At 40.2% G+C, this 27,953-nt stretch overlaps 1 protein-coding gene across 2 annotated transcripts in view; it reads left to right on the plus strand.

Moving 5' to 3' along the window:
- Nucleotides 1-27,883, plus strand: part of LOC311271053 (VPS10 domain-containing receptor SorCS3-like) — a 74,651-nt gene extending 46,768 nt beyond the window's left edge. For both annotated transcript variants that reach the window (XM_084376427.1, XM_084376426.1), the window contains exons 5-27: nt 903-976; nt 1,844-1,908; nt 2,525-2,643; nt 4,292-4,381; nt 4,590-4,769; nt 7,353-7,499; nt 8,409-8,511; nt 8,900-8,976; nt 9,067-9,158; nt 9,956-10,063; nt 10,252-10,369; nt 10,558-10,691; nt 11,255-11,368; nt 12,544-12,730; nt 14,347-14,533; nt 14,824-14,957; nt 15,336-15,459; nt 15,771-15,883; nt 16,236-16,361; nt 17,036-17,135; nt 18,675-18,783; nt 18,891-19,051; nt 23,743-27,883. In XM_084376427.1, the coding sequence (XP_084232553.1) occupies nt 903-976; nt 1,844-1,908; nt 2,525-2,643; nt 4,292-4,381; nt 4,590-4,769; nt 7,353-7,499; nt 8,409-8,511; nt 8,900-8,976; nt 9,067-9,158; nt 9,956-10,063; nt 10,252-10,369; nt 10,558-10,691; nt 11,255-11,368; nt 12,544-12,730; nt 14,347-14,533; nt 14,824-14,957; nt 15,336-15,459; nt 15,771-15,883; nt 16,236-16,361; nt 17,036-17,135; nt 18,675-18,783; nt 18,891-19,051; nt 23,743-23,807 (2,727 nt within the window). In that variant the 3' untranslated portion in view covers nt 23,808-27,883. The remainder of the gene's footprint in view (nt 1-902; nt 977-1,843; nt 1,909-2,524; nt 2,644-4,291; nt 4,382-4,589; nt 4,770-7,352; nt 7,500-8,408; nt 8,512-8,899; nt 8,977-9,066; nt 9,159-9,955; nt 10,064-10,251; nt 10,370-10,557; nt 10,692-11,254; nt 11,369-12,543; nt 12,731-14,346; nt 14,534-14,823; nt 14,958-15,335; nt 15,460-15,770; nt 15,884-16,235; nt 16,362-17,035; nt 17,136-18,674; nt 18,784-18,890; nt 19,052-23,742) is intronic.
- Nucleotides 27,884-27,953: the final 70 nt, after the last annotated feature.

Genomic DNA, 27,953 nt, shown 5'->3' on the forward strand with positions numbered 1-27,953 from the left:
AAAATTAACTGTGGCATTTCAAATCACGGTTAATAGTAAACTCAGTTGAGCACTGCATCCCTTCGCAAGGTAATACAGATAATGCAATTGCGATATGATTGATGATTAGTGGGAATGATAATTTTTACATCACCGTTTTCATTTTGGCTGAAAAACTGCATAAAATGGTGATTTGTTGAGGTCCGTACCAAACAATGTGCAACATGCTTTTCTTACATCTGGAGAACAAGATTTGTAGATCAGACCAGATGCTGTTTTGTCACACATTTTATCAAAAAATTATTGATAATATTTCTACTAATTGTGCAGCCCTAACCCATAACCTGTTTTTAAAGGGCAACTCCTCCAGTTCTACACATTAAAGTGTGTTTTACAGATCTTGGGGAGCACTACTGCAAATCTAGCTTTTTGTGGCTCCAGAGGAAGCTGCATGCAACCTGATGAATTGCCTTCAGTGATGTCAGTCAGTGGCTGAGTTGCATCGTGGGTAATGTAGGCGGCAAGTTTTTGAAAAGGAGGAAGAATGCGTCGAAAAATCTCTTGTTTTTAAACCATCCTCAATGAGCCAAAGATTGTTATTAGGAGTGGATGCTAGACCAGCGGACTGCTTTTTAAGAAAAACCTACATTACCCACAATGCACATTGAGTGACATCACTGGAGGCAGCTTATCAGATTACATGCATCTTCCTCTGGAGCCACAAAAGGCTTTATACTATTTATATTACATAAGCAGTAGTACTCCCCAAGACCTGTAAACACACTTTAAGGTGTAAAACTGGTGGAGTTACCCTTTAAATGTAGCTTGTATGTGATGTAATGATCTCTGTGCTGCTCATTAACAATATCTTCCTCCCTAAAACTTTTAAGTGTGATGAAGATCGGCCTAATTTTGTCTTGCAGCTGTACAGTTCAATGGACTTTGGGAGGAAATGGCAGCTCGTTCACGACAACGTGATGCCAGGCAGATTCTACTGGTATGATTATGCGGCTCCTATTTCTGAACTGTTTTGATTGATCGTAATTTGCATAATGATAGTGTTCGTGACCCCTGTGCTGTCAGAAGGATCCAGTGACCACTCGTCAAAAACGGATCTCTCGCATGGCAGTTTGAGCACCGAGCTGATCACAGTCGCGTCACGTAGACCTGAAGGCATATTGCTTCTTTTTCCATAGCACAAACATGACATGCTGTTTTTGTTGTCGCTGTCATTTAGTAATCTCCACTGCTCGGGCACAAGGCGGTGAATATTGATGTTGAGCCCGTTTATCCCTGTTTGTCATGGTATTTGTCAAACCCAATAGGTGTTTTTCTTTTTTCCTCTTTAGCCGGTAGAGAAAAAGGACATTGGTTGGAGGACGTCCTCTCCACATGCATGAGCAGCGAGACGTTTCATAAATAAGAAAAGCTCAGCGTGTATGGTGGCACCCGAGACAATACGTTATTTGTGCTCTTGAAAAACCGTGCCTTCATGCACATTATGTCAAATAGTTATTTTTCAAAATGGTGTTGCAGCCACACACAATTTCATAACTGTGCGCATTTCCTTTGGTTACATATTTATGTGACTGGCTGCTGCTTCGTCACCCCTCCCTCCTGTTGTATCCTCTGTTGATTCTCCGCTGAATTGAGATTTATTGCCGCTGGTGGCGCAGATTCTACACTGACTGATTAAGATAAAAACATCCTGCTGCGGCTCTCACACATTCAGGTTGTCCATCCGCAGCTGTGATACTCAACCTGCCCTCCCTCTCTCTGTCTCTCTTATCTCTTCCTCATCTTTCCTTTTTCTTTCCAATCTTTCTGCACCTCTCCATCGTCTCCTCCTCCTGCTCTTTTCAAGGGCGGTAATGGGGCTGGACAGAGAATCTGATGTGGTCCACATCGAGACGCGCATCGCGAAAGGCCGTGAGTGCTGCACTCTCCAGTCCACCGCAGTAGCAACACCCACAGGACCCTTTGCCTCTCATTTAGAGCGAGGTCAAGGGGAAGATGAGACCCGATCTGCTCGTCAGATTGGTCCCTGGAGCCTAGTAAAGCAGAATAGGTGTCTCCTGACAAAAACGCACACTTTTACTGGGTTGATGGATGTTTCTTCTTCTTAATCTATCCCCTGTGTCTCATACACAAACCTCAACTCCCCTCCTTCTAAACAGCACGGTATATTCTGTCAACCAATTATTGCATCTGTAAAGGTACTCGTATCGCTCCTGTGGTGAGAAAGTCTGAATTTGCATGCAAACTCCTCGAGTCTCAAACAAAAATTTTAACTTTTTTTGCTCTGCAAGAGCTTCTCCTGAACTAGTTTTAGCTAATTTAGATTGCAAAGGGCCGACTGTCTGCTGTCGTGATAGAGGTTGAATATTTTCTTCATTATTAATAGTTAGCCAAGCTTGAAGCTGTTTCAGAACTTGTATATTTTAGCGTGTGCGTACTGTATAGCATCTCCAGTGCATACAAAGTACTGTTTGAAGGTAAATGGTTGTAATTTACTTCTGATTGATTTCCTTTCGCCTCGCTCCAGGCGCCCAGTACGTGAAGTGCAGAGCCCCACGATGCACAGAAGCCAACAGACAGTACCTCTTTCCCGGGCATGTGGATACCAACTCACTGGTCGTGCAGGATGAATATGTTTTCACACAGGTTTGCACAGTAATAGATTACTTTTTTCTCGATTACGCTCAATGTAATTTCTTCATCTTTTCATGCAAAGGCTCCCGTGTGTGTGAGCTTTGATTTTCTTGGGCTTTTTTGGGTTATTTTATTTATGGTCTCCCTTTCTATCAAAACCCAGGTAATGACTTTCCCCAACACACACCTGTTCCCCACCGGCCCAGTGTGTGTTTTGATTATGTTTTGTCTCGTTCATGTCAAGGCATGTTCAGTGTTTGCACAGACACTAGCAGAGAGCACTCTGAATAGACAGGTTGGTGTCCTTATTACCATTCACTCTGACTTTGACTCCAATTAGACAGCAGCAGTCAGGGTCATTATCAGAAATTTAATTTTCAAATGCCCTCCGCTGTCATTGATTTCCATCCTCAGCTAAGTAATTTTCTCTCTGCTGGTCAGCCTTGATGCATTCGGTCATCCTTGTTGGACTCCACACGAAGTTTCAGGAACATAAAAATCGAATGATAGCAGTTTTCTGAGGCTCTGTGTTCGCAGTGAGTCATTCTGCACTCCCTCGTTTTTTTTAATAAACGCCTCTAAATGTTTGCTTTTTTAATTTATTTATCCACAGATTTAATCTTTTGATATGATATGATGTTGCAGCGGCAACACTTTAGCGGTGACCCAGTTTCACTTTCAACACACTTAATCCACAGTCTCGATTGGAACCGCTGCGACGCAAGAATGAAAATGTATGAAAAAAAAATAAAAATCACAGCGTGATGCAGAAATGGTGATTCAATAAAATGCCCCAAATTGCATTTAGCTGAGATGAGATTGACCGCCGAGGCAGACATGAGGAAGATGCTGGCGAAAATAACTGGACACAGAGTGTCTGCACCGAGCCGCCGCGGTGGCACAGATGACTTTCTCGTGACTTTCATTGGTCGGGGCATTTGGATTTAACTTGACAAAGAGTAATGAGGTTATCGATTGGGCTACAACGAAATAAGCAGTCTTCAACACCTCCAAAGTCTCATGGGAGAGGAGGAACAGCCAAGTGCAACATCCTCAAAAATGTGGCCTGGGAAAAAGCAGCTCATTGATTTTCGATAGATTATTCCATTAGAGTCCTAATGTAGTGTGTTAGGGGACAAACGCCATCCTTCTAGTTGATTAGAAAATAAGCAATCAAGTAGTGTTGCCCTGCCTGTAAGTGGGTGGGAAAGTGGTAGTGCATTAAGATCTTCAAGACACACTCTGTAGATAAAGCCAACACAATTTTCAGGCCTCTTAGCTTCAGACTAATAGAGATAATGATAATAATATCTGTTGTGCTCGTAATTTTAAGTTTGCTTTCGACGCTGCGAAAAGGCAGAGTGAAAGTGAAGTGAAAGCGCAAGCGTTTTATCAAGTCAGTCATGCGTTGTGAATTAATACACGTCCTTCAGGAGACGCTGCAGCTTCACGTCCTCATTTCTCAACAGAGTCACAGTCGTGGCTGTTTGCAAACTCTCTCATGAAAGCCTCCCGTTCCTGTTTTGTTGTTTTCATAGGGAAATGGGCAAATTAAAGAGACGCTGACCTAAAGCATAGTAAAACGAGATGTTAGGTGAAGTGACACTAAAATATGTATCCGTTTAAATTGTGACAAAGCCTCTTTGACTTCATTGCAAAGGTAACGAAGTCAGGACGAGCCAGCTACTTTGTCTCCTACATGAGAGAATCCTTCAAGCAGATGGAATTACCTAAATATTGTCTCCCAAAGGTAAGACAATAGCTGTCAAATAACAAAAGATGTATTACCTCAAACAAACGTGGATATTGTTTCCTTTTCTTGGTCGGATAAAAGTCGCACAACAGTGTTTGTTTGTGAAGAAATGTCACATTTTATTAAAAAAGCACCACGACCTCTCTTCTTCTCACCTGCACCTGTCAGTCAGTCTCACCTCTCTCTAACTCACACCTTCCTACAGGACATGCATATCATCAGCACGGATGAGAAGCAGGTGTTTGCTGCGGTCCAGGAGTGGAATCAGAACAACACTTACAGCCTTTATATCTCAGACTCCCCCGGGGTCTACTTTACCCTCTCATTAGAGAACCTGAGGACCAGCAGAGGACCTGTCGGTAACCTACTGGTTGACTTTTATAAGGTGCGTAGTTTGTCTCCCTCACAGGCTGCTGCTGTCACAGCACCACTAATTCCCCTTCCAGGTATTTCACACAATAGTAGCAGGAGTTGCCAACAAAATGGCTTTCAGAGCCTGAGGTGGTCATATTCATATTGCTGCTTTGTCTGACCAACGGTGTGAAGACATTCATTTTGGAATAATAGGAAACAGCGAAAAAGCAGCAAATCACATTTAAGAAGCTGGTAGAAGCGGCGGAGGGGTGGAAGTCCAATTTCCTTTTCTTCCATTTAATGCTACGTTATACCTCCTACTTTTTACTAACCCTACAATTATTCCAGTTAGTCTCACAAGTAACTTTTCAGATTAAGATTTTACCAAGACATAACATAGGGATGAATATGAATCACGGGCCATCGATACATTGGTATTGAAGCAACATTATGTAGATCTTGACAGTCTCCAAGCGCGACACCACTGTCGTAAATACAAATCCCAGGTCTGTCACAATTTGTCAGATGCTTACTTGCTAATGTGTAGGTGCTAAGTATATAGAAAACTCATTACGTCATATCAATGTTATGTGTTTAAAACTTATATGTTGAAGTAAACATGTATGCAACGCTACATTGTGCAAGACGCTGTACCATCAACATGACTTTGAAGCTGTTATTTAAGGTAAAAAAGTTACATAATGTTGCTTTAAATAACATTTTGAATGCACAATGTTCACTTCCAACAAGTATTTTTATGTTGTAATGTTGCTGATTCTACTTAAAGGGGCTCTTTGTCACAATTTGTAGTCATTTACATGTGTTAATCACTTTTATTGGTCGTATGTGAGCGGATTGTAACGTGACATGATAAACAAGACCTTTGCCAGCTCTCTCAGTTGCCACTAAAAGCCTTTGGATGATGTGTTTATGTTGTTGGATGCTATTGAACTGTGGATTTCTATGTGAAAGACTCGGGTCGGATTTTTGGTGTCAGTCCAAAAGATGTGCACGGTCTGGAGTTCCTCGTGTCAGGACCTCTCTCCACTCTGCTAACAGAGAGCAACTGTAGCTAATATTAGTTTAGAGATGGAGTCCGCTAACATAAACTAACTAGCGGCTTCCAGCAGGACACAGAAGTTCCCGCAGAGGTTATTTATTGCGTTTGCTTTTGATACAAACTTGTGCACAGAAACAGTGCTGCTCCAGCTAACAGACAGAAAGAGGAAAATGTACCTTTTTGGAGAGCGTAACTGCAGAGAGTCATGAAAAGTGAAGAAAATAAAGTAAAGTGCCCTCTAGGGTGGCCTTCCTGCAGACAAAACATGGTGAAGTGCCCTCTCTTCACTGAAAAAGTATCATGACTTTCTGCATGTTGGTGCCCCACGACATATAGCTGGTGCCCTTTTTACTTTTTTTTTCACCCCTGTCCCTCAAACATCCTGAGTCCGCCACTGATGGAGCCTCTCAGAGTAAACTTCATGTTTCTCTCATCCACTGAATATGTGATGGTGGCGATTCTCGCTTCCACTTTAACAAAATTAGCTACAAAAGAAGCGAAAGCCGCTAAATTAGCCTGTTGTTTGGATAAAGATAACAACAAATGAAGATTGCTGTCAGGCAGGAGGGTTCAAATGGTTTTCCAAATGCCTATGTGAACCAGTAAGAGGAAAGACAAGTCCAGATGGTCCATAAGAGATTCTGTGTGGGATTTACATTTTATACGGTTTGGATCTAAATCAGGAAAGATCTTAGAAATCTTTTAATTTCGCTCGCTTTAAAATAGACTTCCAATCATCCTCAGAGAATTCAACATTTTCAGTCATTTTAGACTTAATTATATCAAAAGAAGATCAATTAATAGCTGAGATTATGTCACTTAATCTAGAGATAACTCCCTTATTATTTGGTTTTATGTGTAAAATCTCATCTAGAATGGATTCGTGTGGTATTTGAGGGAACTGAGATGTTTAATTGCATTTGAAGTCATGGATATCGCAAAAAGGGAGATTGTGGAAACAAAAAACGTCGACATTTAGTCTCTAAGTGATTACAGCCCTTGTCTTTCACAGTGCCCCTTTAATGGGAAAAGGTACTTGATGTCCAATCAGACTTGATAGTAAATGTAGTTTCGAAGCGATAAATTCCCCTGTGCCTACGTGTACCAGGATGCATTGCGATCCTTGTCCGTAACTTCCCTGGCTTTCCATTTTAACTGTTGGGAATTAAGCTAGTTTACAAGCAAGAGAACAAGTTTTGTTTATGAGCAGCTGAACACCCCCAGAGGCAAAATCCAAGCTGAAATATCTTGTAGTTCTTCTCAAACACCAATTACTTGACTGGTGTCAGAACGAGAACAGATTTTGCAGCGGTCAATATAGCATGCACGGGATTTTATTGCTTTAATTGACTACATTTACCGTCAATACGGAAAATGTTCTCTGTAAGTAAATGGTCTGAATACATATTCCACCACTGCTCAAACAATCAATCGGTTATTATTGGTTCATTTTCTGTTGATCAATTAATTGACGAATCCTTTTAGCCTCTGCTGCATCGTGATTTACACATCTTGAAAGACATTCGATGCATTTTTTGCTGTTTTCCTTCACAGGTGGAGGGGATAAACGGCATGTACCTCGCCAACAAACTGGTGGACAATCACATCAAGAGTTTCATCACATACAACAAGGGACAGACGTGGGCCCTGCTGCCAGCTCCTGCCACTGATGTGGCTGGAAATAACCTCCACTGCATCCTGGTGAGCTTCGAGCCCTTTGGGCAGCAGACAATCAATGCTCTTATTCGTGTGAAATGAAGCTTATGACATGTATCATTCATCAAATGTTTCAACCTCATCAGCTTGTGCTTTGGACGTCCTTTGATTCGGAGCCATATTTGCGCGGGGCCAGGTGCCAGCCTCGGCATCAGCTCGCCTTCTTAGTCTCCTAAACGGTCGAGGAGATGCTTGGCTGGAATATTCGTATTATCGGTGTGAGGCGCAGAGTGTCATCGCTTTCAGTTACAGGGGTCCAGACTTCCCATTAACCTCTGTGATTTCAATTTACTACCTGTAGTCACGCCGGACTAATGAATGTTAGATTACACTGAATTACATTACGTGGTCATGTTGTTATTCGGCCGGTATGATATCCACCTAATCCAGTCAGTATGTTCTTTAGTAATAATGTATATTGTCCGGTTAATAGCAGGTTATGCATGTCTCTCTGTGTGTCACCCAAACGACCATTATGCTCCTGCCAGCTTTCTGACCCGCTCCGACCTCAGCCCTTTGAAAAGCCTTATTGATGTTTTGCAGCGTGCTTTAGTCTGAGAGATGAGTGAAAATGATTTGAATCAATTTTGCCAGTTTTATCAGTGCATCTTGGGGAATTTTAATTACATGCCTTGTTTGCTTTAGAATGAAACAATTCAAATGCCCTCTGTGTCCTCTCAGCCATTTTCTGTCTCTTTTTTTTTTTCCTGGCAGAGGAGATGAGAGGAACAAAGTATCTTTGTTTTATAAATGGTCTCTGAACATGTTAGCAGTTTCCTCTCAATTGGGAAGAATAGTGTGAATGCAAAGCTAATTATAATTGCCTTCTGTGAAGATCTGTCTGATACATATTGTTTCAACCTGCGCCGTATCGGAATACGTTTGTGTTGACAGCCATTTTGTTCGCTGCATCTTCATCTGGAGATGTCGGAGAATCCCTACACGTCCGGACCCGTCACCAGCAAAAAGTCCGTGCCTGGCATCATCGTGGCAACAGGTATAGCTACGTAAAAGGATGTGCGATTTGATGTGTGATCAGATTAGACCTGACATAAGTGGTGAGAAATTGCTATTTTGAGGACTTTCTCAGAAGACTTTCATTGTAGCAGTGCAACCACAAAAACACACAGAACTAATCACACAGTGCCCTCTTTCTGTCATTGAAATCAGATACTGAAACTTCATTGCCTACATCTCATATTTTGGGCGAGATTATTAGGTTGCAGTAACTCACAAACGTGTCCTCTGGTGGAAAAAATGAGGACATGCACAGATTTCGCAAAATAACTAACGATTTTATCAGGTGATTGTGCGTATAGGTGAGTTGTGGAGTCTTTGCTATGTAAATACACACGGAGAGAAATTATTCATCTTTTTGTGCTCAGGGAATATCGGAACAGAGCTGTCCTCCACCAACCTTGGGATGTTTATAACATCTGATGCAGGGAATAGCTGGAGACAGGTGAGACCCATCCGTGTCTACACAATGCACGCATTTACCTTAAACAGATTATGTATTCATGTGCTTTCATGAGCGTGTCTTTCACTGCAGATTTTTGATGAAGAGCACAACGTGTGGTTTCTTGACAATGGCGGCGCCATGCTGGCAGTCTTACACGCAGCGACGCCCATTCGCCACTTATGGTAGGTGACCGATGTCATAATTACTGTAGGTAGGAAGTGTAGGCGTTGTGGAGTTGTAGTGGGGAAAATTGCGAGTATAATTTCATTTCTCTGGTTTTGATGCAGCGTATGATTACATTTAATGTTGTGAAATGCTGATGGGCCGAGTTTGCATGATTATTGTATCGGCACTGCAGCTTCAGAACTGTCAGAATCATTTCCAACAGAAGAGTCTGTTACAGCTTTGTACTCGTGGTTGGATGTGATGGTTTGAGTGCTTTTATGTAAATGAAAAGTAGAGCAGGGCGGAAATATGAGGCTGAGAATGCCCTCATAAGTGCCCCATATTGTGGGAGCTTTGTAACACTATCTACTTTGATGTCCCCGCTCACTACAGCCCTGTCAAAAGTGATTAAGCTCGGAGAAAGGTGATTTGAAACCCCCCAGATCTATTTCTAATGTTATAACCTGAGTCGTATCTCTCTTTTCTGTTGTTTTGTCACCTTTTAAAAATTTACCTGCGCCGGGGAACATTTGTTCTGTTGTTCAGCTCGCTGTCAAGATAATTTTTCACATCGCAGTGGATTCAAGGTGCTTCATTTTTCAACAGAGGCAAGAGCTAAATGACCTGAAATCTTTCATCATATTTCTTTGTACCTTGTTTTCGCTGCTTAACCTGTGTGCTTGTTTTGTTTAATGTCGTATACAAAGAGAAAACAATATATTTAGCCGCTACAGATAAACACGGCTGGATAGACGGGCGGGCAGACAGACAGATGTTCATGCACTGACAGCTGTTGTTGTTTTTTGTCGTGCAGGATCAGTCTAGACGAAGGAAAGAAATGGGACCGTCACAGTTTCTCCTTGGCTCCTCTGTATGTGGATGGAGTTTTAATGGAGCCGGAATCTGACAATCACATTATCACGTAAGCAGAGACGCACAAAGTACAATCCAGCAGGAACAAAACACATTTCAGGCTCGAGGAATTGGCTGTAATCAGAGAAAGGTTCACCTGACAACTTTTCATCTTATCTGGCAGCACAAATGGCAGACTCATATCTGTATCTCAACCTAATCTCATCTGAATTAGCATTTTGGTGAATCATCTTCCAGCTTCTTCGGACACTTCAGCCATCGGTCGGAGTGGCAGCTGATCAAGATCGACTACAAGGGCCTCTTTAGCAGGAGATGCATGGATGGAGATTATCAGACGTGGCACCTGCACAACAAGGTAACAGGAATATTAAACATCATTGATTTGTTGTCGACAGATGCATGTTTGCCCGTTGTCACTGTAAACACAGTACACCGGCTTGATGCGTGAGCAAAAAAATCTTTCTCTCTGCCTCTTCTCTTCGCTTTCCCAGAGTTTCTGTCAGTCTTGTGAAAAGCTACATCGTGTTTTTCTTTGTGTTACAGGGAGAGCTGTGCGTGATGGGCGAGAAGCAGATCTACATGAAGCGCCGGCCAGGAAACCGCTGCATGCTGGCCCAGGACTATTCGAGGATCTATTCGTCAGAGCCGTGTGTGTGCACCGACTACGATTTTGAATGGTAATGGCTTCCCCTCTCTGATTTCCCAGCTTGGACTTTACTGTAACTCTAAACTTTTATCCTCAGTGATCCTTAATTTCTTTCATTACATGTTTACCAAACAGCCCCCCCTCCTTTGAACATCTAATTCAATTGCACTTAATTACAGCCGCGTGTAGACATTTGTAATCGAAAACAGAAGTATCAGTTTGCAGAACTTCATATGCCTTAATATCCTTCTTGCATCGCATATTTACTGGATAACCAATACGACTGTATTCATCGAAACTAATTACACTTTTGAAATTGTAGAAGGGAGTTGGGAACTTTTCTTTGTGCCACTGTAATTTGCATAATGTCAAGTGACTTATTAGAATTCAATTAATAATGAATCACTAAATGAATTTTGAATAACTTTTATCCATCCGTCTGAAATTCTGTTTGATCCCACTTGTCTGACAATCATGTCTCTAGTTATGGTCTTAAAATATGCCACGAAGCTCCCCACTACAAAAGCTTGTAGAAGCCCGACTATTTGAGTAGCTGTGTTTATCATTTTATGAAGTGCCGTGTTTTTTTGGCAGTGATTACGGGTGGGAACGCCAGGCGGACGGGAAGTGCTCCCCTGCTTTTTGGTTTAATCCAAATGGTGCGGCTAAAAGCTGCAGCAGCAGCCAAAGCTTCCTTAACAGGACAGGGTAAGTGGGCCCCAATGTTCAATCCATCACCGAACAATATTATTCCATTTCAGCTCGTTTGTCATGTTGTCTGGAACACAAACAGAAAATAATGCCTCGCTTTCTCGATGGTTCAGAAAACAAGAGTCTGAGTATAGCTGGAAAAAAGTAACCTGGACTGTGTCCTCATTCCATAATATATAATAATGTGCAGACAAAACACTGAAGTACATGTTGATGTGGGGGCAGGACGAGCCAGGATTAACTCTGTCCCTCTCACATTCACATGCTTTCACTCTCACTTTAAGTTATTTAATTCGTGCATGAGCACATTTTTAGTCTCATTTTAAATATATTTTAACTTGCACATTCATACATTATCAACTCTTTTTATATATAATTTTACACCTTTTTGCATTTTGCTCCCATATTCATATATTTTTAACACAAATTCATGTTTCACTCTCATATTTATATATTTTCACTTACAAATTAATGTATCTTCACTCTGATAGTCAAATAATTTACACATTAATACGTTTTGCACTTATGCACATGCATTCACTGTACACATTTAATATGATACATGATGTATGTATGTAAGAAGAAAATGTATCCGATGTATTTTGGGAAAAAAAAATAAATGAAAGAACTATCTATGTATGTGTGAGAGGTCCCGCAGTTTACATGACACACACATACATACATAGCATCACACATCTTAGAGACAGTTATCTAAATCTGGAGGTGAAACATGCTGGTTGTAATTATCAAACATGTTGTTTTACATTGAAATATGGCCGAATGTGCCTCTAGTTTTTCACCATCCGTCATCTTTTCAGTTGCTGATTACCTGAGAAGCTGTAAAATGACAACAATTTGTCACATTAACTACATTTATATGACTTGCAAGCTGGAACACAGCAGCATTACATTATCCCAGCATTCAGGTTTCCCACCCTGAGCTGGAGGTTAATGGCCGCCCTGTGAATAATGTTTAAAAACTTGTGAAGAGAATGTTTATATGTAAAAGGACAAGAATGAATTATGGCTAGTATGGCCCCTCATAGTTGTATGCAAAGTTATATACAATAAAAATTGGTGCATAATAAATGGCTAATTCTGTATCCATTAATTATGCAATACAGAATTATGACCTGATACTTGTTTTGTTTTCTTTGCTTTATTCTTTAAAGGTATCGGAAGGTTTTGTCCAATAACTGTAAGGAGGTAGGGGGCACTGTATGGAAGACAACAGGCCAGCAGCCCAGGAAGCCGGCGTGCCGTCACAGACCACCCCGAGGCCTCCGGCTGTCCACCGGTCATGGAGAGCTCAGTGCTGCTGTCGGAAGCAACGTTACTTTCATGGTTTACCTCGATGAGGTAGGACTAAGACATCTGTAGTGTTAGCAGTATAGCTGTAGTGTAAGTAAAAGCACGGTTGTAGGCTCTGTGAGACTAAATGCTGACGCTAATATGCACACAATGCTAATGCTGATATTTTGCATATATTGTTTGCCATGTTCACCATGGTGTTAGCATGCTTACATGTACTCCTTAGCACTTAACACAATACAGTACAGCAGAGGATCATTATTTTTTCATTTGTTTGGCTACAAAAGTATTTAAAAAAAAATTAAAATGTGACCATTTTCACCAAAGTTATTAGGCGGCATAAATATGTGTAGCAAATTACATAGCAATCAGTTCAATATTCGTTTGGATATTTTACTTAAAACAACTAATGTAGACCTGCGGGAGGAGATGGAGGAAAATTTACTAGGAGAGTCGTATGGATCCTCTGAGAATAATGAATGTCAGTGCCAGATTTTATGCTGATTTATAGAGCAGATGTGGCACGATTTGACTAGAAAGTTTCAAAATTTCAAATCAGCTAGTAGCACTGTTTAGGAAATTAGGCGATCACCAGCGTCATTAGGATTTCCCCCCTGAGGATCTTGAACGTCAGTGTCACATTTCATTGCAATCAATCCAATGTTTTTCAAGACATTTCACATAAAGACAAACACTTAACTCACTGTGGTGCATGAGGGACAGTCGGGGATAGACAAAAGTCATTAGGATACATCCTCTTGGAACCATGAATGTGTGCATCAAAAAAAAGTTGTAGAGATATTACAGTCTGGTGAACCGACTGACCTAACAACAGAGCAACCGACCAACACCAACACCACTAGCATGGCTAGAAACATTAGTTCTCAATAACCTCTTGAGTACACATGCAGATATTTTTTTATTAAACCAGGCTTTGAGAAATCTAGGTACACTGTGGGTGAATAGTATTGGGTTATCAGTATCACCACCCTCAGATCTCTCTGTGAGCAGTTTTCATTGAAACTACTTTCTACAGAAGAAATAATCTCTGTAAGAAGAAGTGTTGTCAAGGTGTTGGGTACACTTGTACCGACAAGAACGCTGTCTCTGGAAAGACGAGTTGTTATTGATTCTTTAAGTGTGTTTTTTTTAATATCGTGAGCAGCAAAAAAGAAGCCCTATTGACCTGGTATATTAGTGTGGTGCCAGAAATCGTACAGAACAGATACCTCAAAGTGTGGGCAAATAAAACCAGGGGGTATATTGATGGCCCGATGCCACTTGGGGTTAGTGAGAATGTTTTTTGTTGTAATTTGGATGAAAAAAGACTTTAATAATGGGAGCGTGTTTGTTTGTTTTGGATGATTTTATCAGTCGGCAAGGTTACAAAGATTATAAACTGATCCTTCGTACTTTGTGAGGATTTCGTGACCTCTTTTAGCTCGGCAGCTCTTTCTTTTACTTATCCTCTTCTTTTCTCAGCTGAATATCTGTCTCTATCTATTCATATTCACCTTCAAAGTGTTTGTGACACAGCTTATAAGACATCTCAGCTCAAGCACTTTAGTAGTGGACTGTGCTGTACTTCACTTGTATGTGGTCTAATTGAAGCCTCCCGACCTAAGCCGCGGTGACAGAGGCCGTGTCTTTCCGCCTGTCCGCAGGGAGACTCGCAGAGGACCAGCATCCAGCTCGACTTCGGGGACGGCATCAAGATCACATATTCTAACCTGAGCAGGACTGACGACGGCATCAAGCACATCTACAGAACGACTGGGATTTACCGAGTGACAGCTTCGGCTGAAAACGGCCAGGGATCTGACAGCATCGCACTGTTTTTACACATCACCAGTATGTGGATAAGAAATGTCATTATTCATTCCCGTGGAAGCGCATACAGCATGAGCCCCTTCTCTTTCATGGATAGTCACGTCCCCATTCTGCTGAATTTCATCTCAGACATGGTTGTGTTACTTTAATACAACGGAAAATGCAAAAAAACACAAATGTGGAGTTAAATGTACATCAGCTGTGTTCACAATGATTCTCCATGTTTGCTAAATATGTGTGTCTTTCGTGTGTGGGTGCATTGATTTGTATGCACACATGTGTGTGCGGTGGTGTATGTGTCTCTGCCTCAGGTCCAGTGGAGCGTATATATCTCTCCGCTCCTATTGTAGCCGTCCGGGGGAAGGAGGCTAATCTCAGCGTGGTGGTTTGGCCGAGTCATACCAGAACATTGACCTTCTTCTGGTGGTTTGACAACAGCTCCGAGGTGAGAAACTTCTCCTCCCACTCCCACTATTGTTCACCACACGCTTTTTTTTTTTTTTTTTTTGTCCTGTTTACTGCAGTCTTTTCCGTTCTCCCCCTCCTCTCCCGACATCCTTGTGTTGTTGTTTACAAAGTGTAAATCTACCAAGCCATTCGCACAAATCATATAAAATGTGACTGCACGTGACTGGCCTGTGTCTTTCTGGAGGATCCTGCTAGGATGGCTGGTCGTATTTATTTATCATGTTGATTGTTTTCACTGCAGCACACCCTCATTATACAGTATGTCAAGGGCTGCATGTACGGAGTATTCTATATTCGGCTGGGAGGATGCGAGTTTTCCTCTGAAATTCTCTGTGTTTTTCCTTTTGATATCCAGCCCATTATAACCTTGGAGGGAAGTATCTCTTACACGTTTCAGAGGGAGGGAAAAAACAAGGTCACGGTCCAAGTTGCTTCTGGGAGCACCATAATGCAGGATTCAAAAGTTATAACTGTTAAAGGTGAGTGAGGGAGACAGTCTTCAAAGCACTTTAATTGGTGCGATGCACGTTACATGAATATGCAATACGCTATCCTGGGGAAAGTGTAATGCCTCTCAGTCCACTGTGTAAGAGGCGCCACGTTGATGTCAACGTGGACTTGTCTAATGAATAAAATGTCACGGTAGGCGAACACGAAATCTTGAGGAGCAATTAACTTCAAGGCGCATGTTGCCAAATGAAAAAAGACAAAACTGCACATCAGATTAATCAACAACGAAACCAGAGGTAGCGTTCATATTCTAACAGACATCACTTCATCTTTCCTCCAGAGTTCTTCAGGTCGATGCTGCTATCTTTCTCGCCAGCCCTTGATGAGCACAATCCTGACATCCCCGAGTGGAGGGAGGACATAGGGCGTGTGGTGCGGACATCTCTGTCACAGGTACATCCAGTCCTCACTACTCTGAGACCTTCCCTGGAGCCAACATCAGCTAGCAGTGGCTTTCAGGGTCATTACTATTTTATACCCGTGTGCAGTACTGATACAGCACTCATGATGTTTTATGGTCCGTGTGAGGGAAGGTGTCTTATTTTTTTAGTTTACCTTTGATGGCAGTAACCAGACAAGATCGTCTGGTGTGAATTTGACTTCAAGCTGATGTCAAAATGTTTGCCATGGGACAGTGTCACTTTATAGATTTTGACTTTATTGTCCAAAGTTTGGAAGTAGCAGCTCAAACTTTTACCTCCTCAGTGGAGTTATGCCTGCCTGTTGTGTTGGCCTGTCCCTGCAGGTGACTGGGGTTCCTGAGGAAGAGATGCTGGTGGCTTTGTACCCCGGACTTCCAAGTACAGCAGAGCTCTTTATCCTACCTGATGAGCATGCATCCAAGACAGGCAGCAAGGAGGATCTAGAGATGGTACGAACCCTGATACGTGGAAATGTTGTGTTAATTATCATGTGGACTTTTAGTAAAAAAAGATATCTCTATCACTTCTACTGATATGTTAAATTAAATCATATACAGTATTATATATAGAGAGAGAGAGCCAGGCTAACTTTCCCCCCTACTTCCAGTCATTATGCTAAGCTAAGCTAATCGCCTCCTGGTTCCAGCTCCATGCTCAAGAGTAGAGTCAATTTTCTCATCTTAATCTTGAATTAGTCATTTTTTTGAGTTGCTCCTTTAAGAAAATTGCCAGTTCATGGTATAATCATATTTAAAAGGTCCAGCATGTAGGATTCAGGGCTTGATTTCATTCGTTTATAATCACCTGAACTGAGATGTTGTGTTTTTGTTTTTTTGTCTGAGAATGAGCTTTGTATATTTACAGAGGGGACATGTCCGCCATGTTGCACCACTATATTTCTACAGTAGCCCAGAATGGACAAACACTGTCTCTAGAAAGAGCCTTTTTTGTGTTTTTCACATTTTTAGCAGCAACTGTAGGGGGAGGGTGTTCATTTAATTAGCAATCTGCAACCACACCACCAGGTGCTACTAAATCCTATGCACTGGTCCTTTAATCACAGAGAGCACTTTTTTTATTTATTGTGGCATAACATATCTGACATCAGTTTCTCCTCAAACAGGCATCAGATATTTGTGTCACCTACCTGAAGGAAGGCATGATCCAGTTTGAGCTGAAAGCTGATATTCGCATTATTGTGTACATGACTCAGCAAACCTCGGGTAAGTGTTTGTAATCTTCTGGATCTCTAGGCGCCTCATAACAAGATTTGATTCTGATTCAGAAAGCTACAATACAATTATTAAGACATACTGATGCATCAAAATGTTGGATTTGTTTCTTTTCACTGTCTGACCACTATTTCTAATGATTCATCGAATGAAGAGATTAGATTACGTCTATCATCTTTGCTCACGCTCAGCCATCCTCAACAAAACTCAAGCAGTAACCTAGCTTAGCATGTGTTTTACCATCTACTTGCCATTTACAGCCCAGATAAACAAAATTGTTACAGGCAATCAAAACGTCAAGAATTGGGTTTTAGATCTCGATTGACTTTTCTGCATCCAGACATAATCTTTCAAGTTAGAATATTGATGCATGTAAAGCTGCAATCCATTTCATACTTCCGAGTCAATATTCCCAATTTCCAATCTAAATGCTTCCCTGTGCATTTGCTCCGGTAAACAACGACACTTGCCTGGTGACTACAGAGCTGTTGTTCTGGCATGTTTTCTAACACAAACACTACATAATGTAAAAAGTAAAAGTAATGAATGTGCGCTACCATACATGATTCAAACCCATTCATCTGAATCCGATGTGTCGGGACAGAGACTTTTAAAACACGGGGCCCCCCAGGACCAGGGTTGCAAAAACAATGCCTTAGACTATTATCTCTGCACACCTGGATCAAAGTCACTGTTGCATTATAAAACCTTTAGCAGGTAAATAAATAAAAACAAAGCATTCAACTCTTAGTTAATTTATTCCAGTTTACTACAGTATGCCTTCACATCTGCAGTGCATTTGTTCTGCCTGCTGATATGCAAAAGATAAGCCGCGCGTCTTTCTCGGAACGATTTGACATTGAGTCCTGAATAAAGTAGTAAAACAGTATTCCCTGAGTGAGACTTATATGATTCAGTATATCATAGGATTTAAATATCTTTCACGGCACATCAGTTCTGCACCTGAGGCTATGAGACAGTAGTACTCTTTGAAATCAGTCGATCAATGACATGATTGACAAAGAAGGCATTTGGTATGCACTGAGGAAATCGGCAGGGTCACCGGGTCATTAGCATATCGCAAAAACGTGTCGATCAACCCTGCGTGGCTTTACCCTTTTCATCCACCAGCGGATCTGTCTTCATTTGTGTCTGCATACAAAGGTCTGGGTTGCCTTTAAAATGATCCTGAAAGGTCACGGACTTCATAGGCATCTCTCTGAAGGAGAGAGAGATGGGCGGCGCAGGGAAATACTTTGAATATTGCATCTCAGCATTTAAAAAGCCATGACTATGCATAAGCTACCTGCATGACGGACCCCGGGGAGAGAAAGGAGACCTCCTAAAGGTTCCTTTTATTATCCTGAGGGGATAACATGCAGAGAGCAGCTCTTCAAAAACTACCTGCAGTTGTTACATGACACGGGGTAATGAAAGTAATCTCCTTGAAACAAGACAGGGCTTAGGGAGAAAAAAAAAAGAAAGGGTTTAACTCATTCGTCTTGGCCATTTGATGCGTTTGTCTTTCAGCACCACGTGTGGATTCAAACTCCATCCACAGTAGTGGGTCGGCCATGCTGGTGCTGGTCACTGTGGTGTTTGTTGGCTTAGCGGCATTCTTCATCTACAAGTTCAAAAGGTTTGTTCACTTCGATTGCATTTTAATTCACCTGTAAATCTAAAACTGTATCTTTGTTGTCGGGGAAAAACCTTACACAGTTGCTCTGCTCATCTCCTCGTCGTTAGGAAAATCCCTTGGATCCATGTTCAGACTGAGGACAGTCATGAGAAGGACCCGGAAGTGATCAGTACAGTCGGTCAGAACGACACCATGACTAAGGTCAAGCTCAGTGAGTTTCCCTCTCAGAAGGAATTAATGGAGAAGGAGCTGGAGGCCAGGAGCAGAGGTACATTGGCTATAGATTTATTATTTTAGCACCTTTCTATATTTCTTTATTTGTTAATTTCTCAGGGACGATGTAAAAAAACACTGTAACAGGCCACAATAACATGGTCAGTGTGTTGCCATAGGGTTCCTAGCAAAGGCTAATTTCCATCTACTGTCCCTGGGTTAGGCTTTTCTACTTAAAAAGGTCATAACACATCATCATTAACAGAAGTAAATTAACAATGATTATGTGTTGAACATGTATTTTAAGCACTAGTAGAAGACATTTTGAGATCTATTACTGAAGGTGGGGTTTCAACAATTTAAACATTTAAACAAGTCCCTCGTTCAAAACCGTAAGAATGAGTATAAGTAGTATGTAGTTATCAATAAAATGTACTTTAGTATAAAAGTAAAAGTACTTACTATGCAGCTAACATTAGCTCTGTTGTTACATTACGACATTACCAATTTAATATAGAGCTGATTTAAAAAAGGCTCCTACTGTCGAGTGATTTATTTTACTGCGTGACACTTTATTTGAAAGGATTGTGCATACGACTGACATAACTCATGAACATGAAGGATCTTCTATGAATATTTATAGCTGTTGTCATCATTGACAGTGTAAAACATGGACGGAGCTTTCAGGTCTGAAAAGAGAAACCAGTGTGGAGGTGCCTGAAATCTGCATCATTTATAATAACCTGCAGGGGGCAACGCCACTGGTTTCTAAAAGAAAGTTGTTTGTATGTAAGCTTATGAAAAATGACCCTGCTTTTCACTTGATTAATTTCCTCAGTAAACCTCTTGTCCAATTATGGTCACATCTGGCTCATTACAGGCATTATGTCAAACCCGAGGACTAAAACCGTGAAGCCCACAAACCAATAGGTGACGTCACAGTGGGAGACACTTGTCATTCAGTCAATCGACCCTAGCCCCATCAAAAATGACATAATTGACGAAATGACACTTAATGACGATGGTCGTAAATATTTATAAAGAGTCCCTCATGTTCATGGCAGATATACAGTATGTCAGTCTTATGCACCACCTTTCAAACAAAGAGGCACCATTCATGGTAGAACAATATATACAAAACGCATGTTCAACTGCAAAGTAACTACAGTTACCCAACCTCCCGACGCTTATTTTAAGTGGATGTTTTTTAAGATGTAGAGTCAAAGCTGCAGGATACAACAGCTGTGATGCATGATTTTTTTTCCCCCAAGAATAAATTAAATTCAGAATATTAAAATCTGTGTACTACTCAGACACATTAATACAGGATTTAAAGGATAACTGTCACTGGGAGAAACTGATACTAATTAACATTTCATTACCATAAAAACACATCACTGAGCATCCGTTTGGAATAAATTGTAACACGTAGTCACTGTAGACACAAAACACAACATTGTTTCAGTTTAATTTAAAAGCATGTTTCTTCTATGTGTGAGGTGACTGCATGTTGAAGAGCAGCCAACATCTGAGGAGCTGGAGTGTGGTTATTGATGCAATGTGTCACATTTTAACAAAGTGCATGGCGCAAGCACAACTGCCGCGCAGTAACCAGATATCCCAGTGACAAGTTAACTTTTTGATTGCCATGGCTGACATCTACTGTGATGTCTTTTAGATGAGAACTATTTGGTCCCTGCAGACAGTGTGGAAGATTTGACAAAAGTAGCATTGCAGTGCTCCTGACACAGACATGTGGGCTGCAGGCCTTTTTTCTGGTCACTCAGCACTTTCCGCTATTCTTCATTTCTCAGCTGTTTCTACCTTTCCGAGTCCTTGCTGATCTGAGACAAATGAACTCTTTTTCGGTTACTTTGGAAAAGTGTTTATTTACCAAAGGGCAGAGCAGCAAGGGACCTTTTGATTTGGGGCTTGATTAAATTAATTTACAACCTGCTGTTCAAAGATTTCATTAATAATCTGAGGCTTGGTTTGTTTCTTAAACAGTCTGGCTGAGATACGAACATAAAGCCGAGTCTGTTGTATCCAGCTTCATTCCAGTTCATGAGAATGTAATAAAAATATATCTATCATCTGCTAGTGCAGATCACTGTCCAGCTGCAGGACTAACAGTTGATTTTCATCTTTTTCCTCGCTCTTACATCGTGAATACTCTGTGAATGCTACACTTACATGTAGATTTAATTGTGTTTAAAACTCTCGGTATAAACAGAACAGCATTTCCCAATGCTTGCAAGTTAAATCTTGCTCCAGGCAGTGGGAAACAAGCCCCCTACTAGAGGGAAAAACATTAACCAGTCTTAATTTAATTAATGTGGGTGTTCAGTGATTTTATGTGTTCTCATTTTAATCTAAATGGCTTTAAAAGCTCTTAAAAGAAGAATAATCTGCTATTCATTGATAGTGGTCACAGTGCAGCGAAAGCTATGAAGGAAAATCCCAGTCAGAATTCATGAAGGTTGAAACAAAGATTTGAACATTAAAAAAACAGGATTTGACAGATTAAAATGAAAATTTCAGTACATGTTTAATTAAGGGTCTTGATTTGATTTATGGTAATACAAATCGGTTCTGAATGATTAATACGACAGCTCACGTGGCCTCATGTTTCATAATAAGTAGAAGTTTGCGGTTCAGTAGAAATGTGAATGTATCAAGCTGTAAAAAGAAATTCAAGATCCTCCTGTATGATGCATTGCACAAGACAGGAGGTTGTCAGAATGGATCTACCTTACAGCCGAGGCGGTATTTCCCAATGCAAAATAAATATTGTAGAAAAGAAGTGGTATTTTCATAAACACAGTCTGATAGACGTGAATCGTCTTTTGCTAGACCATTGAGGTGCCCACACACTGAGGGAGAAGTAAACTTATTTTTTTTTTAACAAAAGTTGATGTGATGTGAAGCCAAGAATATATTGTAGGAGGTCCAGCCCGTATTTATCGAACCCTGAAGAATTACACTTAAGAAAATGTAAAAACATTCTCAGCTGACTGTGAAAAATAATCACTAATCAAGTAACTTACTCCTACTTGCAGTAAAGTGTAAGAGTATAACCTTTTAAGAGCAAATCTCAAGTAATAACATGATTGTTATTGAAGTGGTATTTTATTCCAAACATATGTAACTGAGCAAAATCTTACATTCAGATGAACCTGCGGGGAATTATCTGAATCTGCAGCTCCGCTCCGCTTTCATTAAGTTTTAAAGTTTAAGCTTTTTCTTACAACTTTGTTGTTTTGGTTCACTCTCACAACAAACAGCCGGCAGCTTTTTTCAGAATTAAGACTTTAAAAACCCACTTGAGGCTTGGTTTATGCATCTGCGTTCAATCTACGCTACTTACAGCATAACCTCTGCATAGATGTGTGCCCTACGCCATAGCCTGATGTGCACCTCCCCAGAAATGTAACTGGATGTCAATGACACAGACCACAACGACTGATCGGTCCACTTGTTGGTCCACTCCTCTGGTGCTTAGCAGCGGTGCTACTACCGGGGACTGTGACCTGTAGTTTCCCCAGTAAACACACCTCCCTCTTCAGCTGTTGTATTCCCCCCCTGACCAACCAGCAGCTGCTCTTCTTGGGTTATGCTTCTCCTCTGGAGCCTCTTTTCACTGTCAGAGTGTCTCTGGGTCTCTGGATTGGATAACTCATAAAAGTAAATCTATTGTCTATGACATAGAGCTGAGGATGAAAATCATATCATAGTTATTCATCTTAAACGGCAACAACTAATACACTACCTCATCGTTATACATTCTGCAAACAGCTGTGTTTATAAAGAGAAAAAAAGTGTTTAAAAAATAAGATGCATCTTTCACTCACTTTCAAAACAAATGCTCTTGCTCGCCAGACAAATATCTTTAGACAGAAGGTGGTGGTGCTCAGACCGCCTTTGTCCACAGAGGCTGCCAGAATCAATAAATATGAAAGTCCCTTGTAGCTGCTTTAAATTTAACAGCATTTTGGAAATGGCAAACCATCCTCCCTGGCATATTGTGATATTAAAACTTCTGTTGAGGCTCATGGGGCAATTAAAACTTCACTGCAGACTTCATTTTAGTCTTAAAATATGCTTCATGTGAAAGCAATTTATGTCTCATAAATCAAATATTCTTAAGCAAATCTGAACTGACTGCCAGATCTCTACCTTGATGAAGTCACTGTCAGGTTATTAGCCATACAGGCGAACACGAAATTGGCTTCACACTGCTCGGTACAAATGACTGCATTTAAACTACTGACACAGTTGGAAGATAAAAGTGGCACCTTTGAAAAGAGCCAGTGTCTGCACAATCTGAACGACCCCACTTGTCACAGCGATCCTATCTTATCAGACCTTCATCACCAGCTCAGCCCTGCTTGGGTAGGCCACGTTCCTTTGAGACAACAGGGGGCTTTTCAACAAAAATGCACGGCTGATGACTTTATAATTAAGTGTAAAAGCTCATGCAAACCGTTTGATCTTCAAGTCGAAAAGATGAGAGGAAGCAAGATTGAATTTTTAGTTGTTCGGTTGATGTTAAAGGTCATTACTTCGCCCCAAAATCAATGTCATGTATCGCTGTTTCCAGCTCAAAGTTGTGCTTTCAAGGATTATCTCTCATTATTCTTTTATCGAATCCTCTAAACAAGCTTCTTTTGATGTGCATGCGATGTCAAAGCAGTTAACTGCCTCTGTACTTATTGTATTTTATTATTTGTTTTGCCTGTTTTTCAGGAGGAATCGGAAGAAACATGGAGAGAATTGTTACAAGGGAATTTCCAAACTGTACTAATGTCTAAAAAAAAGCTCTCTGTTTCTGAGTAAGTACAGATTGTAGTGTTACAATTGTGCTGAAATTGTTTGCTCTGTTGGCATTGTTTTTTTTGTTTTTAATTTATTTCACACTGCTATCATTCAAAGTCATGTTTTTAACTCACATGGATAGAGTTAGTATCTACTTTACAATACCTGATGAAGACCAATCCAGCGAGCCAGACTCCTGGGGCCTCTAGTTTGAGGGCGGTAAATTGCTAAAATTGGCTCGTAAGTACATCATCAAGCACAAAATGTCTAATTAGCATCAAGACTCCATAGCTCTACATAGACACCATGGATCTATTGCTGATATTTCATGAATATTCAGATGCCATTGTGCAAATTTGACTAATGCTTTACTGGCTGTGAGACATCATTGTTCTTAATTTGGATGCCGGGAGAGGAAAAAAACAGACAGAGTTTCTGAAATAAAATACCTCATAAGAAAAGTACCATTAACTCAAAGGTCAGCACGAGAGAAAGAATGTGTAGGTGGCTGTATAAGTTTGATAAACTTCAACTCCAGCACTGACTGATGGAGGATTATCTTACAATCAGGATATTTAGACCCTTAGGAGACATTGTAATAATATCATACAGGGCCTGAAGTGACAAACTAATTTAATGTAATAAAAATGTTTTGTAATCTTACAGTATTTGGTGATAATGTTTCCCTCTTTGTATAATGTTTGCTCATAAATTGAACCAACAGGCTATAAAATTTGTCAAGTGTTACCTTTTCATTTTATTTTATTTATCATTTTATGTCTTTTCTTTAAAGACATCCTCAACAGATGATACAACCCAAACAATATACTGTAAAGGTCTCTATTTAAAGGGATAGTCTGTATTTTTTGGGGGGTATGATGATGTGTGATTGACCATAAGTGTTAGGGGTGCCAGAGGGTGTCACATCTGACAATTTTAAATCAATCATCACCGATCATTCAAACAAAAAATAAAAACGACAAACCAGCTACCGACAGTAAGTGGCGTTCGGCGAGCCTCATTTTAGCAAAGCAGAGAAAAAATCCCTGCAGGGAAGCAAAGCAATGTGCTGCTCTGCACGGGGTCAGTAGCAAAAAAAGGTATTTGAGCCACCTAAAAGTAGTCCAATATAAAAAAAATAAATAAACGTTTATTTATTGTGTGCTGGATTTTGAATATTTTCATGCATCACTTTGCCATCAGACAGCCCTTCCCAGCACAAAATATTCTCAACCGCAGAACTTCTGTATACCTGTTCACTGCAGATTAACTGTTTGGGTCAGACTTTCATCGGTTTATGAAAGGGAATATAACTTCATAAACCAAAGTACACAGAAGAACTTTTGCAGACTGAGCTTGAAAGAGAGGGGAAACATCTGTGGAAGCTGCATTTCTTTATTGTTATTTCATGAGCCGTTTTATTTATTTGTAGGTATTGAGTGCTATCTTACCAGGTTGTAGGCTAGTTAGCGTTTATTGACAGGCTTGAAGTAAGTAGAAAATGCTGGGGGGGGGTTGTTTGGTTTTTTTGAGATCAGATTAATGAAGATCATATTTCTTACACCACAGTAATAAGTCAAATATAAATAAAACTTAATTCAAGTATTTTTGCATTCTCAGAATTTTAGCACAACCTCAGAACTGACATCTTGAAAATGGGCTCAACATGTGCGCAGACCAGGATTTGAACTTACAACATTTAAGTCAGATGTCAAACACTCCAGCCAGTGTGCCACCACTTCAGTGAGAAAAATACAATTCACAGGGTCTAACAGCTTGGTCAAGCAGAAATATCTCAACTATTGGTTGACTGTAAAGACATTTTGTACAGACATGTACGGTGGAGGACACTCAGTGACTTTGATGATCCCCTGACTATTCCTCTTGCGCCACCACCAGGTTAAAATGCTCATGTTTTCAGTGGCTACATTAACATGCACACCAATTTTCCACTATTATTCCGAATGTGACAATATTCAGAATTTGACACAGATCACGTAAACGGCATACTCAGTTTGCATATTCATAATTAAGCCGCGGATATCAACAGGTAGGCTGATTTCCAGGAGTTTTGATAAACACTGTGGGTGTGTGGTCAGACACAATGAAACACCAGGAGGATCCACAGCAATTGAGGTTTATTGTAGATTGAACAGGATGATGGACAAAGGAGACTGGCACCAATCGTAGCTGGTTTGTCTAAACAGAACCAGACAATAAACTATCAGCATACGAACCTAATACAGGAGCAAATATCTGTAATGTACGAACATTCATTTTAACTTAAATAGGTCAAACGTAGATGAACATAGAACAGGTAACTCACAGCATGGGAGACCATGGCTCTGCTGAAGGTGTTGGAAAGTCTCACACCTGAGCTCAATCCTGTATATAAATTGCTGCTCCTCTTCAGACAGCTCCTCCCTCAGCACTGCCATTCACCCCGTTGAAGTTGTTGAACAAATGAAAGACTGAGGCTGTGTTTGCACGGTCCAACAAGTCCGCTATGATCTATAATGTATTCATATATTTATATGTAATCAGAGTATGCAAGGCTGCAAAATATTTATGGAATATTCATTTTCATTTGTCTTTTAAACATCTCAGTCGGAGTATCGTCTATTTCGAAATAAGGGAAAAAAACATTGTGTGCACGTAAGCGTAGTCGGTGAAAGATACAATTTACTGGTTGGTTTGGAACATTTGGTTCAGACATTCATGTTCTCAAAATAAATCGTAAAAACTTTGAAGTTTTGACCTGATGGTGCTGGATGAAAAGTCAGAGGGTCATCAAAGACTTGAAATACTTCAAAGTTAGTCTTTATTCGCTTCATCACTTTTTCTGTGCTCAGCCCTTGTGTTTTAGCTATAGATGTCTGATGGTTCACACTACCGTCAACGTCAGCGAAGGATGTTGGGTCTAACTGAATGGGATGTAAACCATCTAACACACCATATATTACAACTTTTTTTTTTAATGAATAAAATTGATTTAAAAATAGATGTTTTGTCCCAAGCACGGCCCCTAAAAACAAGTCAGACTACATTCAAATCCAAGTATAACGTTATATCACAAAATAAGAAAAAACATGTTTTTGTCTTGACTTACTTGTGCTTAAAATAAGTCTTCTAGCCTTGAAGTGGGTGTTTTACAGACAAATGCCTTGTGTTTGGTTAAAAATAACTCAGATAAAGACAAAATTGCTCATCAAGACAAGACGAGTGACATTTACTTGAGTTAAGTCAAAGGATCTTCCTTTGAAAAGGATAAATGCCTCATACAAGCCCACTTTGAAAAACCCGAACTATCCCTTTAAGTCAGAACACATTTTCACATTTCAGTTATCATTTCGTTATGTTAAATAAACCACCTCAGCTTCACGCTCTTGATAAACATTTGCATTTTCCGCCCTTTAACTAGAGGTCTTTGAGTTGTAAATACATGAATACATATGAAAATGTAGAAATCTGATGTGTTGTGGATGCTTTTAAGAATGAAATATGTGGTTACTCTGTGAGATAACGTGGTGCTTTCAGAAGACTTTTTCTCAGACGACGATGGTAAACAGCAAAAATGTGATATAAGGACAGTAGAGTTGGAAATACTGGAAACTTGTACATAGAATAAGACGGAATGTAAATCTATACAGTTGCTTCATCCTACTTTATTGTAAAGTCGACTCACTGAACAGGAAGTAATATGTTTCCATTACCTTAAGTCTCACATGAAGCTGTACGTTCTCCTTTTTATTTATTTATTTTTTACAGTGGCATGCCCTAATTATCTGTGATAAAAGACTTACGACTATATTAGGGTGAGCGAGTGCTGTATGTGTATATATATATAAATATATATCATGGTTGGTTTTAAAGTTTACTTGACACATTAAACTAATTATTCAACACCTTGTCTAATAGTCTAGTTGTGCAATTGCCAAAAGTTGTGCATGATCTATGATATTGTCCATTTTTGTCGAGGATATAAAAAAACGTCTTGTTTTGAATCATATTTCTTACTGTGAACAAATTGCCATTTTAAAATTGTTCAAAATAAATGTATTTTTATATGGAATTATGTTTTTTTTTCTATTATGCATGCACAGAATATGTGTAGTAATGAAAAATGTAACATCATAAGAGGG

The sequence above is a fragment of the Pagrus pagrus genome (genome assembly GCF_965226575.1).
Source record: "Pagrus pagrus genome assembly, chromosome: 15".
In the NCBI taxonomy this organism is placed as follows: domain Eukaryota; kingdom Metazoa; phylum Chordata; class Actinopteri; order Spariformes; family Sparidae; genus Pagrus; species Pagrus pagrus.